Consider the following 22264-nt stretch of genomic DNA (forward strand, 5'->3'; position numbering starts at 1 on the left):
GCCCTTTGTCCTTTCCACCTAGTTTCTTGAATACAAGGGGCAATATATACTCACAATATAAAACTGCAAAACACATACACAATAATTAGTAGGCCAGAAAAAAAAAACTGAAAAAGTCTTAAACAATTTTTTGAAGGTTCTAAAAGGTATATGAGGGTTAGCTGATGACATATTCTTGAAAACGTACAGCTAATTCTGCTTTGGCCCTTATTTATAAAAAACCCTTTTTTTCAGTAATTTATAAACGTTAATAATTTTGTTTTTTTTTTCATAATGACATCTAATATAACTACTTGAAATAATGGCAGTTAATGAGTTATTGAAGTGCGCTAAATCTCAACTCGATCGACCAAGTAGTTTGTAAGTTATTCAATTTGTTTATTCCGGAGATAGATTATTTAAACAACTACACTTGCCCAAATAGTGGCTCTAGAACTATTAAGCAGATTGCCATCGATTCTTTGAGGCTTCAATTTTAAGATACATATACATATTACAAAATTTTCAATATCTTATCTAAATTGTTTTAAAAAACCGTTCATAATAACTTTGATAGTTTTTATGTCACGCAATTATTGTAGATAGGTTCATGAAAATATGGTGAAAAATGCAATCTTAAAACAAAGAACCTTCTATGACCAGCAGGAACCAAGATGTCATTTTTTTTTCTTAAAATCCTATTATTGTTTATTAACATTAAGAGCTGAAAATTGCATGATCCATTTTGTACAGGGCATAGACATAGAAGGAGTAAAAACCATAAAGTGATGGTACTCGTAAAATACCGCCTGTCAGAGTATTTACCGCCAATATATCGGTTTCTATGGCATACAGAAGCTTGATTTTTTTAATTGCGGTAGCTAGATTAAATAATAAGAACTGTGCTATTTTCACCTCCCTGAAAAATGAGAAAATCCCTGAAAAATCAGTTATTTGAATTGTTCCGTAAAAAGTTGAATTTTAAAAAGTTGAATTCGTCTAAAAAATATTTAAATTTTATTCACTAAGGTATATTAGTCTAGTATTATTACATCTGATAATTATTGATGTTAAACAGGGTGTTTCATTGGGAAAGTAACATACGTTAACTGTAGAAATAGGACACTTAGGCGGTCTCAAAAATACCATACTTTATGGGTCTTAATTCATTAATAACAAATGTGCAGGGTGTTTTATCTATTTTGCCATTTTCTTATTTGGTTCATAACTTTTTAACCACACTGTATATTTATTTTATATTTGGCCCGCAAATATTCTTTAAGGTTGACAATCAAGTAATTTCTTTACAATTTAAAAAAATCCAGGTCCGGATTAAAAAATATTAGAAAAATATTCCGACCTAAAAACAATACCCTGTACATTAATTTTTTTTAAAATGAATTTTGCATTTGAAAAGGGGATAAAAAACTAAATTTTGTGGTATACTTTAAATTCTGAAATTATGCGAATTGCGAGGGCTCCAAGTAGAAAAAAATTGAAATACGACTTACAACTTGTTAAACACACTGTATGTTTATTTTATATTTAACACCGAATATTATTTAAGGTGCCCAATCAATTAGTTTATTTAAAATTATAAAAAATCCAGAGCCGGATTAAGAAATATTGAAAAAATGTTCAGACCCAAAATAACACCCTGTAGATTAATTTTTTTAAATGGATTTTGCGTTTAAAAAGAGGATGAAAACCTAAATTTAGTGGTATATTTTGAATTTCCGGCAAAATTATTTTTCTGGTAAAATTTTGAATTTAAATTATGAAATAATGTGAGTTACGAGAGTTCGAAATAAAAAAAATTAAAATGTGACTTAATTTTTATTAATACCATTATTTAACCTAAACTGGTAAAATGTTAACATTTCAATGTTTTTTTATTATGACGACAAATAATTCATAACAAATATTCACCTTTAATAATATTAATAAATACATAATAAAAATAATAAAGGGACAAAAAATACATAATTTTAATCAACCAACGATCTCAAAAGATAAAAAAAAATCAGAAAAATTTTTCAAAAAAATTAATTATTAAAACTATAGTAATTGTTCAAAATGACCACCACCTTGTTGAAGACAAAGTCTTGCTCTTTTTGTTATTTGTATGGCTTCCTAATCTCGTAAGGGTTATTCTTCATTTTTTGGAAGGCGTCTCGAATCCGGTCAAGAAGTTCTTCCCTACTATTTATTTCCTCGTTATAAACTTTGAATTTTAGATATCCAAAAGTTATTTTTCAGCAATATTTTTCTGTTCTTTTAATTTTTAAGATAGTTCGTTGATTAAAGTTATGTATTTTTTGTGGCTCTTTATTATTTATTCATTAATTATTAAAGGTGAATATTTGTTATGAATTATTTGTCGCCACAATAAAAAAATACTAAAATGTTAACATTTTACCAATTTAGATTAAATAATGGTATTAATTAAAATTAAGTCACATTTTAATTTTTTTACTTCGAGCTCTCGCAATTCACAGAATTCTCAGAATTCAAATTCAAAATTTTCACCCGAAAAATCATTTTGCGGAAAATTCGAAGTATGTATACCACTAAATTTAGTTTTTCATCCTCTTGTTAAATAAAAAATCCATTTTAAAAAAATTAATGTACAGGGTGTTTTTTGGGTTGGAATATTTTTCCAATATTTTTTAATCCGGCCCTGGATCTTTTATAATTGTAAATAAATTAATTGATTCGGCAGTTTAAGTAATATTCGGTGTTAAACATAAAATAAATATACAGTGTTTTTGACAAGTTGTAAGTCGTATTTCAATTTCTTTTTCTACTTAGAGCCTTCGCAATTCGCATAATTTCATAATTCAAATTCAAAATTTAACCGAAAAATCATTTTGCCAAAAATTCAAAGTATACCACTAAATTTCGTTTTTCATCATCTTTTCAAATGCAAAATCTATTTTAAAAAAATTTAATGTATGTTTAGGATACTGTAATCCATGTCGTGCAAAAAGACGCAAGTCTAAAGCAGCCAATGTAACACAGATTACACAAACCACAACCCCGTTAGTGGTGGGGCAGATTTTTCTGAAACCATTAAACCAAGATGGGAGTGACGTAGTGTATGCAGTGCGTTATTTCCAGAATGGGAAAGCAAGCAGCTTTAAAAGAGCAGTTGTTTTTGGGTGGTAATATTTTTCTAATATTTTTTCATCCGGCCCTGGATTATTTACAATTTTAAATAAATTACTTGATTCTACATCTTAAATAAATATATATATACGGTGTGTTTAAAAAGTTATGAACCAAATAAGAAAATGGCAAAATAGATAAAACACCTAGTATCTTTGTCGTAAGGCCCATTAAGTATGGTATTTTTGAGACCGCCCAAGTGTCCTCTTTCTACGGTTAACGTATGTTACTTTCCCAATGAAACGCCCTGTATAGTAATATAAATGATATGCATTAATTATGTAATTTAATTAATGTATTAAATTTTAGTTTTTCTTGTCAAATAATAGTAAAATTCAATGACTTTTTTATGGAAAAAATAAATGTATTTAAATGTTAAAATACAATGGAAATGTGAGTTTAAGAAAACAAATCTATCTTTGTCCTTATTGGTAATAGAATGTTTTTTAAAAACGTGCTTTTTCACGAGCTTTGTCAGTGACCCTACTTACAAGCGTGTGACATAAAAATATCAAATTGATTATAAATGTTTATAAGCTTAAAATTCAACCCCTCTTCAAACGATTTTTGAATAAGTAATTTTAGTAAAATCTAAATTTTTTAATATCTTAAAATTGAAGCCTCATAAAATCGATTGCTACCTGCTAAATACCTCAACAGTTACTATTTGAGTAAGTTCAATTATCTAATAAAATGGTGAACAATTTTGAATACCTGGGTGTAGTATTCGATGAAAACGGAAAAGAGAAATGGGAGCTGGATGTCAGCATAGTAAAAGGGAATAAAAAGTTAGGTAGTTTAAGAGCCCTCATGAACTTAAAATACGTTTCTAGACAAGGCAAACTCCAAATTATATAAAACAGTAATTAGACCCACAGTAACATATACCTGCGAGACATGGACAATAAATAAGAAGGAAGACAATACTCTGGAAAGATGGGACATGAAAATATTGAGACGGGTATTCGTAGGACGAAGGACAGAAGACGGTTGGGAGAGAAGAACCAACAACGAATTAATGGCTTTGTACTTCACCAGGTTCGTCAAGTCACAAAGAATCAGATGGTTGGGACCAGTGCCGGATTAACCATTAGGCAAAGTAGGCAGTTGCCTAGGGGCCTCGACCCAAAAGGGGCCTTGCAGGACCCAAAGCGAAAAAATAATAATTAGAATTAAATAAGAACTATAAATCATACTTATGTTGAAAAATTCAAATATCGCGCAACACCATAAAAGTGATGGTGGACGTATAAAATTACATTACAATGCCTACTTTTATTCACATAGAAGGTCTATGCTGTGATAATAAATCACTAATAAATGCCCTTTGGTAGAAGAAACAGTATTACAGATGGAAATCAGAAAAAAATTCGAGAGTGGAGCAGAAAATGCAAGAAAAAGCAGGAGAAAGAAAATATCCTTAACAAGATCTAAAACAGAACCAAAACTTATTTAAACTCAGTTTCACATAGAAATCCATAGCTAGTGAAGCTGCAGCCAATGAAAATACACGTGATGAAATAGAAATTACTCAGGGAAGCGTAACCTCGGTATCTAAAGAAGATGAAAAAACATGTAACGACAGTTCTATTCCAGTTCAAGAAGTTAATGAACCAGAAACCAAAACTAAGATAGAAATTGAAGTTAAAGATAAATTGGGCCCTAAATTCGGAAAACGACATAGGATTACGAAATACAATAAATGAAGAAGTACGGAAATTTTGGATTGGAAAAGGTCGTCATAATGTAAAAACTTTGAAGGAAGTTTTTCAACATCAAAAAGAAATTTTAAAGGCATTACCACTTTTACACAATCTACGGTTTTTCGAAAACATATCAGTGGAACAAAAATTAAAAGAGATTGGCTAACGTATTCTCCCCCAAGTGAATTATCATATTTTGGGTTTGTTCAGTCCGTGACAACTTCTTGTCAGCCTCTACCCACCATTGGGAAGTTACGATCAAATTCTTAAATGAAACTCGACTAAGCGATCACATTCGCCACGATCTAGTCCTTAAAAGATCAAGCAGTACAGATGGACTGCAAGGACACATGCAACAAGACCTTTGTCTAAAGGTTATAACGCTTTCATATCTGCTCTTCATACTCTTACTGAAGACACTAATCAGAAAGCTGAAACAGTTCATGAGGCTAAGTGTTTGTTGAAAGAAATGTCAAAAAAGAAACATTCACAATGAATTAGTTTTGGTCAACAATTTTAGAACGCTGTCAGTAAATCATTACAAAGAGTGAACGTCAAACTGCAGTTCAGCTTCTAAATTCACTTTTGGAGCTCTTAAAATACCAAAGAGATAGATACTTAATTTTGCTTACTGCGAGCAGAATGCCTGAATATTTCGACTCGAGTAAACAAAAAGCGAGCAAGAAAACTACATTTTGATGATGCTAATTCCAATAAATTTTTTCTACAGGATGGACAAAAGTTAAAGGTCAAAACGTATCTACCATTGTTCGATAAGATAATAACTGAGCTGAGTCGTTTGACAGTGTACGGGTCAGTGAACTTAGTATTTGGTCTTTTGGGTTTTTCCAAAATTGAGTGAATAAAGAAGTGTGCTTCAAAACTACAGGAAAACTATCCTGATGATATTGAAGCTAAGATGAACTAGAGCAGTTTAAATATTTTATAGCCCAGCTTCAAGACTTATAGGTAATAGTATATTATGCAACGAGCATTTAATGATGGTCATTATGAAGCGAGTATGAGGGATACAAAACGAGCCGTATGCGGCGAGACCGTATGCGGTATAGAGTACGAGCTTCATAATGATAATTAAATGCAAGTTGTATACATTATTTTTTCTATGATCATTCTTAACAAAAAATATATTCAAATTTATTAATTTTGTAACACAAACAAATTAAGTAGTTTGTCAGTTTGACAGTTTGTTTACATATTGAGAACTGTGAAAGCGTATGTACCTATTTGACTCGCCATTGGTCACTGCGCGTGTACCACCTTTATCGCGATTCTATTGGTTAAAAATCTGTATCTTAATGAAAATCTCTATCATAATTAAGTTCATTATGATACAGGTAGTGACATCATAATTGGTATATTATAGTATGAGAATAGAAAAAGCAATTTACACATGCTTCTCAGTAATTTTGGGTTATATCGCAACAGGCGAACAGAAATTTTTAAAAATGAAAATTATTAAAAATGGAGAAAACCTGGGTCTCATAGCTTGGATTGCCTAGGGGCCTCAAGATTCTTAATCCGGGTCTGGTTGGGACATGTAGAATCAATGGCAGTGAACAGAATGCCTAAACTAGTAATGATCAGAAAATTAATCAGTCCCAAAAGAAGAACCCGATTACCCCGTAGGCGCAGAACGAGGTGGATTAATAAAGTGGTGCAAGACCTTAAACACGTGAAGGTGAGGGACTGTAAAAGAAACATACAAATCAGAAGTGAATGAAGAAATATTGCTCATCAAGTCCTTCAGGGTAGTTAAGAATGTTGTACATATATATATACTTAGGTTTTGTTTAAAATATTTGTAATTGGTTAATTTTATGATTATGTTTTGTAAAATTGCCCTAGGTCTTAACGGAATGTTGTGCATAAAAATAAATAAGATAAGTACAATTTTTGTTTAAATAAACGCTCTCCGGGATAAACGAATTAAATATCTTATACAGTATAAGTTATTAACATTTATAAATGACTGCAAAATAATGGTTTTTTTGTACTTATCTCGGTCAATTGTTTATGTGTTTTAATTTAGAAGCTATCAAATTAAAGAACTTTTTAAGATCTATAACTTATATTAGAACCATTTTCTCTAAAATGTATAAGAAACGCTTTATAGGCAAAAAGTTATTTGTAAATCGATGGTTTTTCACATATTATCATGTACTGAAGTATAGATGGTATAAATAAGTTTATAGAAATTCTAACGTGAATGTATTTCGGGTCATAAAACTAATGCATAAGAACGAAAACAAACAAATGTCCATATTCGTTATAACAATCAAATTCCCAAAAGCACTCTTTTGACTAGAAAATGTGCCATTACCAAATAGGCGAGCGGCAGCCACCCCTAAAATGACGATATACCGACCACGAAAATCAACTTTCAGATGAATGACCAATTTTGGTTATTCTTTATGTTTTAGAAGTCGATGAATCCGAATATGAAGATGAATTTATTTTCATCTAAAGTTGGTGGAACATGTTCAAAAATCAAATTTTATGAAAAAATGCGAAAAATAAATTTTGATGACTTTTCAAATTTAACTCACTGTATCTTTAATCGCTGTAAATATTTCCTTTTGAAAATTTTACCGTGTTATCTTTGAAGTATGTATTTAGATAACAATAAGATTTATTCGAAATGATTAAAAAAATTAAAAAAAGAGTTGTGAATTTTTAAACATTTTGTCGTCAGATTTCGTTAGTTTCATGTTTACTTAATAAAGTTTAGTGACAAACTTTTTAGTTTGTAATTTTTAACCAACACAGCATTAAAACATAAACTCATGAAGAAGTTTTCTAAAAAATTCCAAGTCAAAACATGCAATAGGAAAAAACGTTATGTGACTTTATAGACGAGTGAGACTCCCCTAAAAAACGCTTATTTCTCGAGATAATTTTGGCCATACTTTATGTTTTTGATGGTGCTGAAAACGAAAATCAGGTTTATTAAGCCATTTTTTCTATAAAACATTTTGTTCTTTGTACTCTATATTTTAACATAAACTTGATTGAAAAGCTAAATTTCAAACTTTGTTATCCAATTTTTGAGATTAAACTTTGCAATTCAGGAATCTACGCCTTTTACTTTAAAAAATTCATAACTATTATTATAATAAGACTGAAAGATTAAAACAGGTCCCATTGCCTTCACAAATGTGAGAGATATATACATACTATAAAAATTTTAGAAAAAAATATTAAAATGAAACAGAGTTGTAGCGAGTTAAAAGCAAAAAAAAAAGATTTAATTTTTTTTATTTTTAGGGTAAAATTGCGATTTAAAATGTTCCCCACATAAAATTCAAAATAAACCTCATTTTCGTTTTCAGCACCAACAAAAACATAAAGTATGACCAAAATTAGCCATTCAACACACCGTGGTCAATATCTCGAGAAATAAGCGTTTTTTGGGGTCTAAAATGTGTAGATAATTTAATGGCAAATAAGATAAAAGGAAAAGGTAAAGGGCCTAGCCGGGTAAGATGATGACAAGTGCCCCCAACTCGATTCGAATTCCATATAGGTCACCGTTTAGCATATATAGTGAAACTAACTTTCTGAAATTTTTAGCCCCTTAGGTGGTCATGTGACCCACCTAGAGCCTAATTAGGGTTTTTATGTTTTTATTTTTTATCTCAGCCGCATCGAGAACTAGCGAAAAACTTTAAATAAAAAAGTTGTAAGCTTTAAAAAGATCTGTCCGAAATTTTTTTTAATTTTTGGCGGGAAATTTAAATTTTAGAACGATTTTAAAATTTTAAATGAGTATAAAAAAATAACTAAGACATTCGTTTTCACGAAAAAAATATATGACGTGTATTTTTGCATAATATTTCACCATAAATTTTTTTAAATTCTTAAAATGGGTGAAACCCACCTTTAAAAATAAAAAACCGCATTTTTTCGGTTTTTTTTTTCGTTTTTTGGTAGTTTTATACATATTTTTCAAAAAAGCTAACACCGTCACTGGAGTAGGTAAAAAACTAAAAAATAATTGGGGTTTGTTTAATAAAAAGTTTTTGTAACGCCATCCATTTTAAGATACAGGGCGTTGAAGAAAACAAAATTTTACACATTTTTTACGATTTTGCCGAAACTACTGGCAACATTGTAATAAAACTTGGCGGGTTTTAAGAGGTAGATATTGTGCATATTTTGACATACAATCAAGGATTTGATATTCATCATTGGCGCGCTTAGGGGTAGCGGTCTGAATTTTTCAAAGAAAAAAAGATAGTACGCCACTGACCTATGTCAAAATAACAATCATTTTTGAATTTCTCGTTCAATTTGCAATAAAAAAAACTATAAACTAAGTTATCAATCGAAGCAGCGCAGAAAACGACAATAAATATCGCCTCCGTACCACCAGATTGACAACAGGTGGAATACTTTCTTTGGTTACACCTCCTGAGACTTTTACAATTTATAAGTCATACAGGTGCCGAGAAAATTAAGATGAGAGAATTTTAAATAATTCACAACTCATCTACTCAGCATGGTAAAGCTCCAACAAGAAAGATTCCTTAATACTCAAAAGAGTAAATGAATTAAAAATGTATAAACATTCTCAATTTCTTTGCAAAACGAAAATGCAGCAGCTGCATAATACTCTGGTTAAAGCGGAGAGTGCAGGAAGAGTCTATACCGGTTTCGGAGATCTTTTTCCCCTCATCAGTAAACCCATATCCTCTTCTCTCCGCTTTAACCATTTACCATAGCTTAGGGCCTTCCCGAATTGCAAAGAAAGAAATGTCACGGATGAACTAGGGCCATCTACCGGAAAACAAACTAAGTGATCAATCGAAGCAGCGCAGAAAACGACAATAAATATCGCCTCCGTACCACCAGATTGACAACAGGTGGAATACTTTCTTTGGTTACACCTCCTGAGACTTTTACAATTTATAAGTCATACAGGTGCCGAGAAAATTAAGATGAGAGAATTTTAAATAATTCACAACTCATCTACTCAGCATGGTAAAGCTCCAACAAGAAAGATTCCTTAATACTCAAAAGAGTAAATGAATTAAAAAAGTATAAACATTCTCAATTTCTTTGCAAAACGAAAATGCAGCAGCTGCATAATACTCTGGTTAAAGCGGAGAGTGCAGGAAGAGTCTATACCGGTTTCGGAGATCTTTTTCCCCTCATCAGTAAACCCATATCCTCTTCTCTCCGCTTTAACCATTTACCATAGCTTAGGGCCTTCCCGAATTGCAAAGAAAGAAATGTCACGGAGGCGATATTTATTGTCGTTTTCTGCGCTGCTTCGATTGATAACTTAGTTTGTTTTCCGGTAGATGACCCTAGTTCATCCGTGACATTTCTTTCTTTGCAATTCGGGAAGGCCCTAAGCTATGGTAAATGGTTAAAGCGGAGAGAAGAGGATATGGGTTTACTGATGAGGGGAAAAAGATCTCCGAAACCGGTATAGACTCTTCCTGCACTCTCCGCTTTAACCAGAGTATTATGCAGCTGCTGCATTTTCGTTTTGCAAAGAAATTGAGAATGTTTATACATTTAAAAAAAAAACTATCTTCTCATTTTTTCATACGAGGCGCCGTTTTGCTGCTCTGCTTTTATAATGGATGACGAGTTTATGTACACACATAGATGTAGAAACCACTAATGGTATTTTATATCATAGAAGTTCGAATACTTTGTAAGGGTTAAGACGTTTTATTTTTTGAATAAAAATGGTGCATCGTATGAAAAAATAGGAAGATAGATTTTTTGTCACAAATTGAACGAGGAATTCAAAAACGATTGTTAGTTTGAAATCTGTCAGTGGCGTACTATATTTTTTCTTTAAAAAGTTCAGACCATTACCCCTATGCGCGCTAATAATAAATATAAAATTCTTAATTGTATGTCAAAAAATGCACAACAACTATCTCTTAAAACTCGCCAAATTTTATTACAATTTTGCCAGTAGTTTCGGCAAAATCGTAAAAAATGTGTAAATTTTTTTTTAACGCCCTGTATGGGGCATTACAAAAATGGATAGCATTACAAAACAATTTTATTAAGCAAACCCCAATTATTTTTAAGTTTTTTACCTATTTTAGTGACGGTGTTACCTTTTTTGAAAAATATGTATAAAACTGTAACAAAAAACGAAAAAAAAACCGAAAAATAGAACGATTTTAAAATTTTAAATGAGTATAAAAAAATAACTAAGACATTCGTTTTCACGAAAAAAATATATAACGTGTATTTTTGTATAATATTTCACCATGAATTTTTTCAAATTTTTAAAATTGGTGAAATGCACCTTTAAAAATAAAAAACCGGTTTTTTATTTTTAAAGGTGCATTTCACCAATTTTAAAAATTTGAAAAAATTCATGGTGAAATATTATACAAAAATACACGTTATATATTTTTTTCGTGAAAACGAATGTCTTAGTTATTTTTTTATACTCATTTAAAATTTTAAAATCGTTCTAAAATTTAAATTTCCCGCCAAAAATTAAAAAAAAATTTCGGACAGATCTTTTTAAAGCTTACAACTTCTTTATTTAAAGTTTTTCGCTAGTTCTCGATGCGGCTGAGATAAAAAATAAAAACATAAAAACCCTAATTAGGCTCTAGGTGGGTCACATGACCACCTAGGGGGCTGAAAATTTCAGAAAGTTAGTTTCACTATATATGCTAAACAGTGACCTATATGGAATTCGAATCTAGTTGGGGGCACTTTTCATCATCTTACCCGGCTAGGCCCTTTAATGGTAAAATTGTTTTTTTTGGTATCCTGTAAACCTCATCAAAGGGAAAAATTTGCCATATTAACCTCAAACCTAAAAAAAGTCGCCTAACAGAAAAAAGACAAGTGTAATAAGAATATAATCAACAGTATCACAGTAAGTGAAATACTGTAAAAGTTGATATGAACAATATGGATAATAGAATATCGAATCTGAATTACTGATACTAATAATGATTTCATACCTGTTAAAATTGCAGTCAGAGCTTCCTTCTTCTTCCACCTCTCCAATGGTTGCCAGTTGAGACGATAAACTCCATTTTGAGCTGTATAAGTCAACACCATTGATATATTTATCATTATCAGGTTCTTTATCGAAAAATTCAAAATCTTGTTTGTAACGTTCGTTCTCCAGGAACATTTTCATAATTTCTGTAGTATTTTCAACTTCTTTAACACCGTTAGCCGTTTTTGGTACAAAATCTACAAGCCGTGGAAGATTTTCTTGGCACTTTTCACTTTTTTGAGACGATAGGTGTGTGTCTCTTGATCGAGGAGGCACAGGAGGCTTCTTGGAAACCTGCCTATTTTCCTGCAATACGATTGGTTCTTCTCTAATTATGTCGATTTCATCAGGTACAATTACCTTTGTACTTTCATTTCCATAGCTCAGAGGCGCGTCTTGAAAACACAAAGGGTTAACTTCTTCCATGATAATGTTGTTATTTTCTTCTCGTGGAAGCGGTATTGGTTTGTTAAGACTTTTTCCATGAACAACATCATCATCCTCATAAATATTTATATTAGAGATATCTAGCTGTCTTTGTACTGAAGTTGGAGTTGACGGTAGACTTCCAGAGAAGCTAGAGGTAGTGGTTGCAGGAAATGATCCAAATCTGTCAATCACTGTTGAAATAGTACTTCCAGTATCATCAGATTCACTTAAACTTTGCGTAGATTCTTGAAGAAAAAGATCCACATACACTTCTGCATCTGGAGGTACAAGACTACCGTCAGAAAATCGCCGATCTCTTCTCAATACATCTGGTGAACTGTACGAGCGAACACTGCCTCGTGGTGATTGTAACTTCTTTTGTTTACTAGTTTCAGTAGATCTAACATTTGCAACGTTATTTCCAACGGCACTGTCCACTTGTTCTTTTGGGACATTATTATTTAGGTTCTTTAGTAGTTTTCTTGATATCTTCCGTGGAGGTACTGGTGGTGGAGGAGGGGGAACCCTTTTTTCCTCGGCACTAATAATTAGGGGTGAAGTTTCCTGTTTTTTAATTTCCTGGCCATATGTATGTCGAACTAGAAGTTTTATGGCTACATTTGAATCCTTTAAACATCTAACGCAATCTATTCTAGTCATAGTATTAACTGCGACGGAGTCAATTTCAAGAATTTCATCTCCTTCCGTTAATTTATCCCATGAACTTTTTACTCTTGATGCAGGACTATCAGCAGCACAAGATTGAATAAAAAGTCTCTTAACAAATTCAGTCGCTTTCGTACCTCCTTCGAATTTAAGTCCAAATCCAAGTCTTTCTCCGGGTAAACGGTACACTATCACTTCTTCAGTCACCTCTTTGATATCCTTTTGATTTTCGTCGTCGCCAATGGTTAACACTGTTACATATCCCGATCCAGTCGAATCGAAATTTATGTTTTCATTGCTCTCTGGCTTGTCTCTCGGTCCAACCGATACGACTGTAACAAAATTATCCACTGTTGCCTGTGACATTGTTACTGAATACTTTTATCGGCCTCCTGTGTCGTAAATCTGAAAAAAGAAACAAAATGAGCTGGTTTCATTCATATAAGGACAAAACTTGTAGACTCACGAACGAGTTTCTTAAAAACTTTATAATATATGTGAATTACCAATAATTGGTTTTTGCGACTCTTTTTGCGAATAAATTTTATATCAAAGTTTAGGTGAAAACAAAAGATATTTTCAAGAAAGTATCTGATTGTGTATGTGATGTATATAGTGAGGGGCAAAATTATGGAATAAATTCATTTTCTCTAGAATGGACTATTTTGGATATAAATCCCGAAACAGGCCGATTTTTATTTTTAAATTAAATTTGTTTGGCATATATATCATACTAGTGACGTATTTCGATGACGTTATCGATGATTTTGTTAAATGGGAATAGGGATCATGTGGTAGCTCATTTGAAAAGTTGTCAATTCTCTATTTGATAATATAAACATTAACATCATTATTTGTACAGGATGGCCGAAAAATTATTTTTTAATTAAATTAATTACAGCAAAAAGACGAATTTATATAATTTATTTAACTCAAAATACATTTTGCTGCTGTCAGAAAATAGAAAAAAATGTTTATTTCACCAATAAACATTGATTTTCGCTTAAATTAAATATTCAACAGCCTCCCACCCCACTTGCTTCTTGACAGTTTGAACACTTAATTTAACCGAAAAACAATGTTTATTTGCTGAATAAACAGTTTGTTCTATTTTCTGACAGCAGTAAAATGTATTTTAAGTTAAATAAATTACATACATTCTTCTTTTTGCGTCTATAAATTTAATTCAAAAATATTTTTTTTGGCCACCCTGTATAAATAATGATGTTAATGTGTATATTACTGAATGGAGAATTGAACAACCTTTCAAATGAGCTACAACGCGACTCCTTTGCCCATTTAAAAAATCATCGATTACGTCATCACGCCCAGGTGGATGACGTCAGTAATATGATATTATAATATGTATATGCTAAAAAATTATAATTTCAAAATAAAAATCAACTTGCTTCGGGATTTATCTCCAAAATCGTCCATTTTAGAAAAAATGAATTTATTTCACAATTTCGCCTTTCTCTGTATAAGGGATGTTTAAATACTGAAAAATTGGAAATTTTTGCACAAAATTTACTTTTTTACTACTGTAATACGGTACCTACAAATACGGTAATTCGTATTATTATTCGTGTTATTATGAAGGTTTTTACGATTTTTTTTTTCTACAAAGTTGAAGAAGCAATCTTCCATATAAGACTTACTAAATTATATTCGATCCTTAATTCATTTAAGTAATTGTAAATCAACATTTAAAAACAAATTTGCAAAAACATATTATTTGCATTATAAATAAGTATTATAAAACAATATATTTTGCAGAAAAGGTTGCGTTGTGTTGAAAACTAGTTTATGAGATATTTAACTTATTAATTAAATATGGCCACTTTTTCAATTGCAAAAACGCGATTCTTGCCGACAGAGTATACACATTTATAGGTCTCATTTATTGCTTTTAAAATTTTTTAATTTGTTTATAACTTGATTTTTTAATAACATCGCCGCTATAAACTATATCTTCGGTTCTTGTTGATGGATTTTGACGTTTCTTTTTTGACGTCTATCTACTTTTTTGTACATTATGAATGTGTCTTTTGATAATAAATTTAATGTTAAATTTATTAAAACAAATTTAAATTACTTATATAAACCACAAAACAGTATTAAAACAAATTTATATATTAAAAATTTAACCAAATATTAAGTACTGAATTAACATTTAATATTTGTTAAAGAAACATAAAAACTTTTAAAGGGTTTTTACCCGTATATTTTTGTATTTTGGTTGTTAGCATGTCAGCATCGCGTCAGCACCGATGATGATCGGTCATCCGATCGAAAACTAGTTCTGTGATGTAGCCCTTTTTAGGGAATTTTAACAAATATACCTTTTATAAAGGATTTTACTTGTTTTGTATTATATGGTATACGGTATACAGCCAACTACAGGAAAACTTTTTCCTCGTGGATTTTTAGAAAAAAATGAACTTACAACGCTAATAAACGCTATAAACTATTTTTTGACGTTTCTTTTTTGGCGTGTATCTACTTTTTTCGTACATTATGAATGTGTCTTTTGTTAATAAATTTAATGTTAAATTTATTAAAACAAATTTAAATTACTTATTTAAAGCACAAAACAGTATTAAAACAAATTTTTGTATTAAAAATTTAACCAAATATTAAGTATTAAACTAACATTTTTTAATCTTTGTTAAAGAAACATATAAACTTTTTTCTTGGTACAATAATACATTTGTACACGTAATTTTGTAAGCTTTATAACATGTAGGTATATATTTTTATTATTTATTATTAATTTATGAATTAGAAATTTGACGAACAAATCTAATTCATTGGCATCATTATTTTCATCGGTAAGTGGTTTGCCATCATCTATTCAACATGTGGAAAAGTAAAGGGTAAAGGGTTAAGATATGCAAAATGCCCTCAGTCCCAGAATTCAATTTTTTAAATTTTTTTACGTTCTATGAAACTAAAAAATGAGATAACGCGGATTTTTAGCTCGCCACCCCCATTACCCCTCCCCCCACAGCCAAAAACGTAGATTATTAGATTTAATTTTTTTTAGTTGAGTTGTAATTGATATAAAAATTTCAAAAAATTCACACGTATAGCTGAGGCTTTTACAAAACATGTCCATTTTTTATGGACCCATAGGTCGAGTGTACATAACCTCAAAATTTTTTTTAACTTTTTTAAAGCTTATAACTTTTTTTTGGAGGGGGCTGCAGGTCCAATTTTTTTTGCATTTTGTGTAATTTATCAAAATCTATCTCTGTGATTTTTTTCAGATTTTTCCGTCAGGTGCGCCATCTTGAAAAATCAGGAAAACTGTTTTTTAGGGGGTTTTTGGGGATTTTCTCCATTTTATAGACTGCAACATGGGTCAACTCAAGGTTTTGTTAATAGATTATGTATAATTTGAAATAAATGAGTATTTTAGCACCACCACCCCACCCCACCACCCCCTCCCATTGCCCCCACAAAAACGTCATTTTTTCAGTTTTTTTTGTTTAGTTAAGTTGCAATTAATTTAAAAAAATTATGAGGCTTCTACAAAACCCATCTATTTTTTATAGACCCGTTGGTCGGGTGTACAATACATATAACCTCAAAATTCCTTTTTTATTTTTTTAAAACGTATTTTTGACTTCCAATCGATATTTTTTTATAACGTCCAATAAATTGTACATCTCTCTCGCGGACGGCCGCTTAAATACGTGTTTAGCGCTCATTTTTAATTAAAATAATAGTTAGTAATAAAGCAGGGTCAAAAATTTCTTCAGGCTATTGCAGGGGGGAGGGCTTTAAATTTTGAGTTGGTCACTTTATGACTTTCATAATAATAATCGAGGTATTAAGCCTTGAACATGGCCATTTTCGCGTTTTTCAAATTTTAAATTAAATGTAACTCGACAACAGTCAATTTTATAGAAAAATCACAAGAGACCTTTTTTGCTCAGGTTGATCCATAGAATCTAAAATAAATTTGTCCGATGTAAAAATATTCATTTTTTGAATTCGTTTAAAAAATTGTTTAAGCAATTTTGCGACCGCGGTACTGCCTGGCACCTTGTAGATTTGTTATAAGGACCTGTTTTTGAGTAAGCTTGTGCACAAAAATGAATCGGAATAATTTACCTAACGGGACAAGCATACAGCGTGGACTATTTGCATTATTATGAGCCAAACTTAGATGGTTTGGAAAACAAAACATTAAACTATAGATACTGTTGTAGATGCAAGTTGCGCAAACGGCAACATAACCATAGGCTGTTGTACGCATGTAGCTGCCATAATATAATATTTATCGCATGGAAGATATTTTACAAAAATTATCAAGCCAGCAGAATATCTTACAAAACTCTTTGACAATACAGATGTTATACCTATAGGTACCTGTAATAGACGAAGACAGCGATGAAGACTTTAGAACTGTAAAGTGTTATACCAACGAATATACTCTCCGAATACTCTACGAGTATATGGAGTTATATATTCTTTGGTAATAATTTCCTTATTCTTTTTATGGTGTTTTACGTGGCAGTAAATGTGAAGCAAAATGACAGTATAGGCAGAAATATAGGTTATGTAGATGGTACAAGCCAGTGATGTGGTAGGGAGGTTGTTTTTAAGTTTATTCAATAGCAAACTTTATATAATATAGGAAAAAATGTTTGTCCGACAAATATGTTGGGCATTTTAATAAGTCCGCATGTCAAATGACAGGAATTATATTGGTGGTAAATAGTGGTTTGATTTTTGCATGAGAGTTTAATGAAAGGCTAACAAATCAATTGGATGTTCTGTCCGATAAAATACATGGGACGTTTTCGTAATCTGACGTTCGAAACTTGTAACCTGTTCAACAATTAAAACTTCCCCTGTTTCAGTGTTCCGGTACATCAAAGTTTGTCCGACTAGACACTGTTAAGCTAGGAACAAATTTTCAGTTTGCTATTAATAAACTTGTTTTTGATACACAGTATCCAGGCCTGTATGAGTAACCGCTCAAAAACCTTTAAAAACATAGTTTTTGGGGGGTTTTAGAGGTGTTTTGCACAATTTTTGAATATCCCCGAAAACTCAGTTATTTCAAATTATACCTACATAACTTATAAAAAACCTTGAGTTAATCTATTTTAAAGTCTATAAAATGGAGAAAATCCCTAGAAACCACCGAAAAAACCAGTTTTGCGGATTTTTAAAGATGGCGCACCTTACGGAAAAATCTGAAAAAAGTCAGAAATATAGTTTTTGATAAAATACACAAAACACAAAAAAATTAGACATGCAGCCATCACTAAAAAAAGTTATACGTACCTATTAAAAAACAAAAAAAAAATGAGGAAAAAAAATATAATATGTTGTACACTCGACCTTTGGTTCCATAAAAATAGATGTTCTGTAAAAGCCTCAATGTGCGTGTGAATTTTTTGTAATTTATAATTTAATAAATTATTAACTATTCTAAATGGGAAATAAGCCACAATTTAACTAAAAAAATGATTTTATTAACGTTTCGACGTCCACCACGGACGTCGTTGTCAAAATACAAAATATTAATAAATTAAACAAAAATGTTGTTGCTTGGTAAAAAAATCTTCTAATAATTTAATTTAATCTGACTTATTTATATAGATCGTCCCAAACCCTTTTTTCAGTGCGTCAACAGATTATCGAATTCTCTCTTTCGCATTACGGATGGAAAATAAAATCATTTTTTAGTTAAATTGTGGCTTATTTCCCATTTAGAGTAGTTAATTACAAAAATTCCACAAAGAAATAGCTTCAGAACAACATTTATAACTTATTTGCAAACTAACTTAAAAAAGGAGGTGAAAAGGAGGTGGGGGAGGGGAATAGGGGAAGTGGGCTAAAATTGCAGTGAGTCCCAATTTTTTAAAATCATATAGAACGTAAAAAAATAAAAAATAAATATTCAGGCTCTATCCACCTCAAAAAATATAATTAGACCCGCAAAAACCCTTACAAAACTTAAAAAAAACATGGTTTTTGGGGGGTTTAAAAGTGTTTCGCCCAATTTTTGAATACCATAATATACTCAGTTATTTTAAATTATACATAATCTATAAACAAAACCTTGAGTTGACCTATGTTGCAGTCTATAAAATGGACAAAATCCCCAAAAACCCCCTAAAAAAACAGTTTTTCTGATTTTTCAAGATGGCGCACCTGACGGAAAAATCTGAAAAAAATCACAGAGATAGCTTTTGATAAATTACACAAAATGCAAAAAAAATTGGACCTGCAGCCCCCTCCAAAAAAAAGTTAAAAAAAAATTGAGGTTATGTACACTCTACCTATGGGTCCATAAAAAATAGACATGTTTTGTAAAAGTCTCAGCTATACGTGTGAATTTTTTGAAATTTTTATATCAATTATAACCCAACTAAAAAAAAATAAATCTAAAAATTTACGTTTTTGGCTGTGGGGGAGGGGTAAGGGGGATGGCGAGCTAAAAATCCGCGTTATCTCATTTTTTAATTGCATAGAACGTAAAAAAATTAAAAAAGTTGAATTCTGGGAGTGAGCGCATTTTGCCTATCTTAACGGGGGGTACCCTTTTGGGCTCAAATGGTACCTTGAGCAGAATACATGGGATATTTTGTACATCCATGTTCAAGTTCACGAATTTAATCTATGTTTCCATGGCGGATCAATTTTAAAGGGTTTTTACCCGTATATTTTTGTATTTTGGTTTTTAGCATGTCAGCATCGCGTCAGCACTGATGATGATCGGTCATCCGATTGAAAACTAGTTCTGTGATGTAGCCCTTTTTAGGGAATTTTAACAAATATACCTTTTATAAAAGATTTTATTTGTTTTTTATATTATATGGTATACAGCCAACTACAGAAAAACTTTTTCATCGTGGATTTTTAGAAAAAAATGAACTTAAAACGCTAATAAACGCTATAAACTATATCTCCGGTTCTTGTTGATGGATTTTGACGTTTCGTTTTTGACGTGTATCTACTTTTTTCGTACATTATGAATGTGTCTTTTATTAATAAATTTAATGTTAAATTATCCATGTAAATTGTTTAAACAAATTTGCCAAAAAAAATTTGAACGATATTGTTAGAACGATTTTTATTGGAAAACATAGGAATAGATCATTTACACTTGAATTCGCAATAAATTGTTGTAAATAATTGATAAAATTAAGATTATTTATAACATTTCAATACGATATTATTAACCTAAAACTACAAATATTTATCAAATAATTTAACATTAAATTTATTAACAAACGGCCTATTCGTAATGCACGCAGAGTTCATACAAATTATACAAAGAAACGTCAAAATCCATCAACAACAACCGGAAATATTTTCTAACTCGAGTTTGAAGTTTATATTCATTTGAAAAGGGGACTTACTTTATTCAGAATCAGGCCAATCGTTTTATAACTTACCAACTTTTCACAAACACAGTGATTTTTGTTGATAGGACACACTGTTCAAAATTTAATTTAAAAAATTTACTTCGCGCGCGTGACTGATATTCAAATTCGCCGGACGCTTCAAGCGTTGTTTCTGAGAGAACTGTTCAGACTACACAAAAAGTTCTAGTGCTAATAGAAATTTTTGTTAAGAATTATCCCAGCTATATTTCGATGTTTTCCGTTTTCGCCCCCCTATGAGAGAGATTTTATGGGAAAGCCCGTGGGTGGGAGTGAAAAACTTTTTGGCAACTACAAAATTATCTCAGTTACATTTCGATGTTTTCCGTCACCCCTCCCCCCATCCCCAGAGGGAGATTTTAGGGGGAAGCCCGTGGGTGGGAGTGGAAAACTTTTTGGCAACTACAAATTTTTGTTTAAAAATATCTCAGCTACATTTCGATATTTTCCGTCCCCCTCTACAAGGAACGTTTTAGGGGAACCCCTGAGTGGGAGTGGAAAACTTTTTGGCATCTACAAATTTTTGTTTAAAAATATCTCAGCAACATTTCGATATTTTCCGCCCCCCCCCTTCCCTACGAAAGGAGGGGCGGAAATCTTCTAATGGATTCATGTCAGGACTAGAAGTGGGCCAATCCAAAACGGGAATTCCGACAGTATTTAGGTAGGCATGACGATTCGCGCAGTATGTGGACGCGCATTATCCTGCGTAAAGGAAACGGAAACGAAAAGGGAGTAGGGGACAACATTGTTCTATTGTTCTCCAGACATTGTCGTATGTATCAATTTGCTGTTAAAGTTCCATGTTCGATGAAAATTAATTCGGTATATCCGTTGCAAGAAATTCCCACCCATGCCATAACACCTTCGTCACCAAAAGGCGTTCTGGGTGAAATACAACAAGGTGCTAACCGTTCTCCGGGTCCGGGTCTCCTCCATACACGCTTGCTTTATCATTCGTAAATCTCATCCTGTTAGCTTGATGAACTGCTGTTAGTTTAGGGCATATGCTACTGGCTTATAAGAACGTAAACCACTGTAATACAGGACTGTCATTAATGAACAGTGATCTGAATGTATCAGAATAAACATGAAACTTATCGTAAATGCAATAAAAATGCAAAAAATTTGTTGCTAGTAAACAAGATGACGCGATCATTTATAAACATTAGAACCGTTTTGTTGCTATGAATATGAATGAACGTTTTTTATTATTATTGTTTACTTCCTCCAAATTAAAACCACTGATACTGACAAAATTTAAAAAAACATACAAAATGCAAGTGTCTAGATTTTTTTTGGCCATGAGTGTATACATATAAGTAAATTTAAATATTATATTTTTATTCTGTTAAATTAATTCACTATTATTTCAATAATTCCATGGAGATGGGTGTAATTGCTTTAGGTTTATTTTTTAAGTTTGTACCGTTGTCCGATTATTGCACGTAGTTGTAATGACTTTAGTGTATACTGCCAATGTTAGTATGTATAGTAGCAATAAAGCACTAAAATCGGCCTTACCTCCGAGAAAAAAAAAACGACTAGACATTTTAATAATTCCTTTTGCTTCGATTCGTGGATGCGCCAGGAAACTTTGTGACCCCTAGCCATGAGATAATATTGAAAAACTGCATACAAAAAATGCATTCTTCAAGTGGATCTTAAACAGACAATTAAAAAAAATTCAGAACTCGTCAATTATCGGCGGAAATGAGTTCAATTTTGTTACTCAGGGGTTTTGGGGGTCGCTGAAAACGAATATGACGTCAAAAGTGATCTCCGGAGTACCTGGTGCCCAGGGTACCTACTGTTTAACTCATCTTGTAGAGTTTTCGGCAAATCTATTAAACAATTAGTCAAAAATCATTAGTCACGAAATAAACAGTAGGTAC

At 31.5% G+C, this 22264-nt stretch overlaps 1 protein-coding gene across 2 annotated transcripts in view; it reads right to left on the bottom strand.

Annotated features, from left to right (window-relative positions):
- The window catches only part of LOC114333413 (uncharacterized), a 417748-nt gene that overhangs the window by 376220 nt on the left and 19264 nt on the right, over positions 1-22264 (bottom strand). For both annotated transcript variants that reach the window (XM_028283282.2, XM_028283281.2), the window contains one exon: positions 11825-13365. In XM_028283282.2, coding sequence (XP_028139083.1) covers positions 11825-13326 — 1502 coding nt within the window. In that variant the 5' untranslated portion in view covers positions 13327-13365. The remainder of the gene's footprint in view (positions 1-11824; positions 13366-22264) is intronic.

This window comes from Diabrotica virgifera, chromosome 10 (genome assembly GCF_917563875.1).
Source record: "Diabrotica virgifera virgifera chromosome 10, PGI_DIABVI_V3a".
NCBI classification, from domain to species: domain Eukaryota; kingdom Metazoa; phylum Arthropoda; class Insecta; order Coleoptera; family Chrysomelidae; genus Diabrotica; species Diabrotica virgifera.